This window comes from Cannabis sativa, chromosome 1, assembly GCF_029168945.1.
Source record: "Cannabis sativa cultivar Pink pepper isolate KNU-18-1 chromosome 1, ASM2916894v1, whole genome shotgun sequence".
In the NCBI taxonomy this organism is placed as follows: domain Eukaryota; kingdom Viridiplantae; phylum Streptophyta; class Magnoliopsida; order Rosales; family Cannabaceae; genus Cannabis; species Cannabis sativa.
This window is the reverse complement of record NC_083601.1, coordinates 35,874,160-35,880,797: the sequence shown is the minus strand read 5'-3', so window position 1 is coordinate 35,880,797 and position 6,638 is coordinate 35,874,160. Positions and strand designations below refer to the sequence as shown.

At 26.5% G+C, this 6,638-nt stretch overlaps 1 protein-coding gene across 1 annotated transcript; it reads right to left on the bottom strand.

Moving 5' to 3' along the window:
* Positions 1–3,054: 3,054 nt before the first annotated feature.
* Positions 3,055–3,928, bottom strand: LOC133034289 (uncharacterized). The gene is given in 4 exon segments (XM_061109343.1): positions 3,055–3,204; positions 3,300–3,407; positions 3,528–3,579; positions 3,768–3,928. Coding segments are annotated over 4 exon segments (360 nt in total). The 5' UTR covers positions 3,818–3,928.
* Between the last annotated feature and the right edge of the window lie 2,710 nt (positions 3,929–6,638).

Below are 6,638 nucleotides of genomic sequence, written 5' to 3'. Positions count from 1 at the left end.
AAAAAAAACTATCTTTTTAAGGGATTTTTACATCACATACTGAAATTTTAAACTTTTTTTTTTACTATGGGGAGGAATTTTTTTCAAAAATATTGTGTTTTTTTTTTCAAAAATACTGTGCAAGTTTCATACTGTGCACTCTTAAGTTTTCACTGTTATTTTACGGTGGATTTTTAGTTGTTACTGTTGTTTTTAATTGTTCTGATTTGTTGTTTTAGGTTGTTTTATTAAAAAACAGTATTTTTGTAAAAAAATTCGTGTGACAGTAAAATTGTAAACTTTAACACAAAATCTAGTATTTTTGTAAAAATTCCAAACAATAATTTGATATTTATCATTAATTACAATATATTGCCATTAATAATCATGAAAATTACACTGTATACTTCTATTAATTTGATGCCTTTAATTTTTGGGTTAATTTCACAAATGCACAAAAACAACAAAAATACGGTTTCACAGAATTTTAAACATTTTTACGACTTTTTTGATTTTATTTACATAAAATACGGTTTTTTTATGTTGAAATTATGTTCATTTGTTGTTAATTTTTTTGCTATATGTATGTTATTTTTTGTTGTTTTTTTGTTGTTATTTTGATGTTATTTTGATGTTACTTTTATGTTGTTTTCTTGTTGATTTTATGTTGTTTTCGTGTTATTTTTCAGAAAACCGTAAAAATGTAAAAAAAAAAACATTCTTTGAACGTAAAAATGTAAATATTTTATAAAAAATAGTGTCTTATGTAATTATTCCTTAATTTTTTCCATCTTTTTCAAAATCTATTATATTTACCTATTTTTTTTAATCATTTTACTAATTTTACTTCTATCACTTCTCAAAAATTTTCATTCTTCTCTAATCAAAATTTTGTCCAAACTTGATTCAGTTTAATTGTTTTAGTGAATACTAAAGTTTTTTTCTTTATTTGATATGATTATTATTTTGATACCTTATATTAATCTTTTAAGAAAATTTAATTTCCTAATTGTTTTTACCATATATTTAAGAACAATTAATGGTACCATTTATAAGGATTCTAAGGCACGTTTTAATTTTTATAGTTTTTGTTAAAAGTCAACTTTTTTACTTTTTATTATGAATTCATTATATGTTTTTTTCTTCTTAAAGAATTTTGCTTTTGTATTTCTTTTAGTGTTGTAAAATTATACTCTTTATTTATTTTGTTTCTTTTTACTAGCTATTCAAAGAGTTTCTTACTAGTTTTTGTACTATTTTTGATGGTTTTGATGTCTTTTATCACTTCTGTGCCTTTTATGGCTTTTGTGCCATTTTTTGTCTTGTCCCTATTTTTTAGGGTAGTTTTGTGGTATGATCAATGGCTATGAGAAGTGATCCTTCTTGTCCCATGATTTCTACTTCAACGACCTTTTCACTTTTAATAGATAAGTTTTTCTAGTCTTTTAAGTCCTTATATTTATTTTGGATTGATTTACCATCATTCCTATTGTGTGGTAATAGAGTTTTATTTTTCTGTTATTTTGTAGAAAGTCTTCAATTACTGAGAATTCACCGTTAAGTTTAATTTTAAATATAATCTGAAAGATATTAATTTTTAGTAATTTTAAATTAGGGTGTTAGTATGTTGTTACTAGCCAAAGATTTTACCTTTGGCTAGTTATACTTATAATTTTGTTGGTCTTTTAGTTTTTAATATTGTTGAGCTAGTGATGTGTAATTATGTGTTAATTTCTAAAGTTGCTTTTTAATTTTTTCTTGAAGATTGTCATTCTAATATAACTTTATTTTTTGGTTTGGTGTTGTGATATTTTTTCAAATTTGGTGACAATGGGAAGGTGTTATTTCAATGGGATGAGGCTCTGTTTGAAGTTGTTATAGCTTTATTGTCTAAATTTTCGGAGGCAGTTTTTTCCTATGTGGCTCGTGATTAGATTTTTGCAGCTCATGGTTTGACAAAACATGCCTTTCGGTTAGACAATGAGCTATCCTGGTTCGAGGATGTTCCACCACCGACTCTAGTTTGCTGCATTGTTAATCTTGTGTGACTCTGTTCACCACGTCAAAAAAAAAAAAAATTGTCCAAACTTAATTTCCCACAAACCTAACATCCATTTACAAAGAACACAAATCTATTACGTTTAAAATTATGTCTTAGTTATGTGAGTGCGTGAAGATAATTTGAATACAAGACTCGTACATAAATAGAGGTATATTTGAATTAAATTTTATTTAGAGATAAATTTAGTTGATGTATAAAAAAAAGTAGGTATTCTTTAACTTCTCCCAATAATCATTAATGATATTTTAGCAAAAAATAATCATTCATGATATTTTTACTTTTTATACTACTCTGCATCATAAAATGTGAATTAGCACAATTACAAATATTGTGATAAATATGGTCTAATCCTTTCGAAATAATTAAATATTATTAAAGTTTTTTTAACCCTTAAAAAAACAATCTTAGCTAGTATTACTAATTTAGTTTTTTGTTCTCACTAAATTTTTTTTATACTATAAAAAAAGAGTATACATTGGATTAATTAGTTCGTAAAAAGAAACGATTATTATTCTGTTTTCTTACAAAATCATTAATTATACAACTTACTTTAAGGGATAATATTTATACAAAATTGACTTTAAATAAAAAATATATATAAAGCTGTAAATATTACCAATAAATTGTCACCAAACAAAAGTATAGTAGAGATAATTATTTTCCATCCTTTATTCCTAATCAATCTCTATCTCAACATTTATATTAATTATTATATATAAAGATCTGTCAAAGCTCTCCACACACTATAGCTAATCTTCTACAAGTTTTGCCAATATCAGAGGTCCAAGAATAATATTGGTGGGTATGTATTCATTTGTCTTATATTAAATTAGCCTTTTAACTAAGAAAATCATATGTTGTTCTTTCCCTGTGTATTCCTCTTTTCTTATATTAATTATTTTGTTCATGGAGTACTGTTCTAATATTAGTTAAATATATAGTTTAAGAACCAAAAAAATTATGAGAAGAGAGAGTAATTAATTAAAAAAGCAATAAATTCATTAACTTTAAAGTTACACTATAGGCCACAGATCGAAACAAAGGGAAACAATAAACATAGTAAAAACTGAAGACACACAACACATGCATATATCTTCAGAAGAGACACGATAAACAAACACAAGTTTAACATCTGAACAACACACAATATTGTTATTTGACCACTAATATTACATGATTATTATTGTTCAGTAGTCAAAATAAGACTCCCCACATTAATTATTATAATTATATATATAATAATAAGGAGTGTTTTTGCTGTGCTTAATGACCACAGGTGCAGTTTGTGCAAGTGCAGCTAGTACCGCACTTGCACTTTCCGTCGTTCTCAGCTGAGGGACCATCCATCACCATGGTCTCCATGTAGCTGCAATATTAATTAATATACCAAATAATTAAGAATACATATATAGTTTCATTATATATATCTTTTGTGTGAACCATATAGATATATAGATCCTATGTGTAATCAGAAAGTATGTTATACGTACCTCTTCTCAGCCTCGACAATAACGAGACTGTAGCTGCTTCCCTTCTTCCTGCACACATAATAATAAAGCCCATGTTAATTAATAATATATTATACTTGAATATAATTATGCCTAAACAGCTACTAGCTAGAACTGTTACAAGTATACATATAATATAATTGTACGTATGCATATATATAGTTAATCAGGATGATAACTTTTAGACTATAATTTGTAGAAATTAATATATTACTTACACACACTGGGTCTTGTCAGCACAGTCGCAGTTACCGCACTTGTCCGACATGGTGATTGAGCGAAGAATTAAAGGTTTTTAAAATGTAAGTTTGATTTTTGAGCTTTGATAATGGTATATACTACTTGTGTTGATGAGTTCAATTCAACTCAACTTGGTGGTGAATTTATAGATGGAGGAGGATATGGGCCGAGAATGATAAGGCCCACTAGCCACACGCTTCCCCAGAAGAATCCGAAAGGAATCTTAGCAGTGGGGCCCATGGACTGGCTTGGCCTTCTACCCTCCTCTCGTGTCAACTTCATTTCTCTTTTTACAGAATAACTAAATCAAATCAAACTCTAATAGTTGAAGAATGAATTCATGATATCTCAACAAATCTTTCTCTCTATTCATTTCCTCCTATCTTTTTCCACCTACTAATTATTCTCTAATCTATAAATAATACAAAAAACGTACCAAGTAACATAAAGTTATTTAGAGAGATATATTTAATATTGTGAAAGTTTCTTCATAATTTATCCAATCATTATATATGCTTATCCACAACTGTGTAATTTGATTTTTATTCAAGTGATGATTTAGTAAAAGAATTTCTGTATATTTATTTGTGTTATATTCTTTTTCGTTCTTTTCTTGCTCGAAACGTAGAGGAGTTAACTATATGCGCATCCATATTACTTTAGCATATATAAAAATATAGATGCATCATATTTAGACGTGGACGAGTTTCTCTTTTCTTCTTCTTTTATAATTGAATGAAAGAAAATGACAATTTTGTTCTTCTCCCATAGAAAATTTTAAAAATAAATAAATAAATAAAATGCTTATTAAATTTGCCTATGCATATATAAACGGTAGATGTATATTACTGAGTGTAAAATGATATGAAAATGATTAATATAGTTTTTCATTCTTCAATGATTTAATAGTTCCCTAATCAAGTCATCTCATCAGCCATGCATACTTGAGTACAGAATTCCCGCCAGCAAACTTTGGTGTTCGACAATTAATATGTATATATAAAATTCTTTATTTTTAAATGGAATTCGAATAAAATCAACTCTATTGATTATTAAAGACAAATTACAAGAAAATTCTCATTTAATGTTTTCCTTTATTACAGTCAAAACATTGTTAATAGGCACTATATATGCTTAGCACACCTAATATATAATATATAGTTTGTAGTTTTTTACAATCATCATTAAAATAAAGTAAAAGATGGACATCCGAATTTTGACATTCAATTATATTAATACTTATAAGAATATTAGGCACTATGCCCTTATAATATTCTAACAAATACATGCCATGCCATATATTTAATGTTTGAAACGTGATTACAAATATTCTTATCAGTAAATTTAAGAAAAATATAAATCCATGTCCATCAAAGCTATTATAAATTAAGAGCTAAATCAGTAATGAATTATAATTTTTTGTGCACTATATATCATTGATCAACCTCTGAGGTGCTCTCTGTAATTTCGATCGAAAGAAAACAAAATGGGATTATGGCCGAGCGGGTGGGTCTCCGTCTTTGTATATATATATTATATATATATATATATATATATATATATATAGGTTGCTTAAATGAATTGACAACTTATTTAGTTTGCTTTCAAATATTTGTGTGAAGAAGTCTTAGCCTTAAACTCATGTTTTCAACCTTTTTATCCACAATAGTATATATATATATTACAATGCATACATATATAAATATTTATATCATGATCATGCCTGTCCTTCTCCAACCCACTGGTTCTCAGTTCTCACTCCAAATTAACGTGTCCACTTTAGATTTAAATTTAGTTGATTGTTACAATAAATAATTATAAGAAGGAGAAAGAAATTCAAAGAAGAAGTAATTAATTTGAAGTATTAAATATCTCAATGAGTTGAAAAATTATCTTTTGAACACACTCTTATATGAGGAATTTATACATGTTATATAAATATATCTATTTATGATGAAAGGTCATCTCTAAACCGCACATACATGTTTTATTAGTTTCTTCTCGAATGATCTGAGTGTTATTTTTCTATTTTAAGGTTTTATTTGTATAATTTGTCCAAAATTCTATTTCTCATTGGTCACATTATTTGAATTATTGTAGCTCATGGATGGAAAAAACGATAAAGATATACATACATAAATGATCAATATTAGTTCATATATAAAATAAACTATGTGTATTCTGAAAGTTAAATAAGAAGACGTAATGATAATTGATAGATGATGTTAAGCAAAAATAAAAAAGATAATTGAGAGATGATATATGAAAGGCTCATAAAAGAGTCATTTTTCTAAAAGCTGCTTCAATATTCGGCCAATAAAACCTATTGTGGAATTGGACATCGGGAATGCCAATATTCATATGGGGCCTAGCACTCTCTATAAACTAGTAGAGCAATTTACAAAAACTATGTTAAAATAATAAAATAATTAGGAATGTTAATTTTAAACTTAATTTATGAATATGGACAAAATAATAATAACAAAATATGAGCTTTTTTTCATATTTTATTTTATTATGATAGCCAGATATTAATATTGAGTTAGTTATTTTAAAAGTCTGACGTGGCAACTGGTAGTAACTGTTTGTTAATCACTATAATTTTTTTATTGATGGTAACTGATTAATATTAGATTACTTTTTTAAATAACTAATTCGATCATGGTAACTGGTTATTTTATAAATTGATAAGGAAAAAAATATCAGAAAAATGCAAATATATATATATTTATATAAAATAAATAAAAAAGCGCAAAATTTATAAAAAGAAAAAAGGAAAAAAAGAGACTCACAAACTACTATTAAGACCAGCCACAGTGGGCTCATCCTATGGCACTGGGCGTAATAAT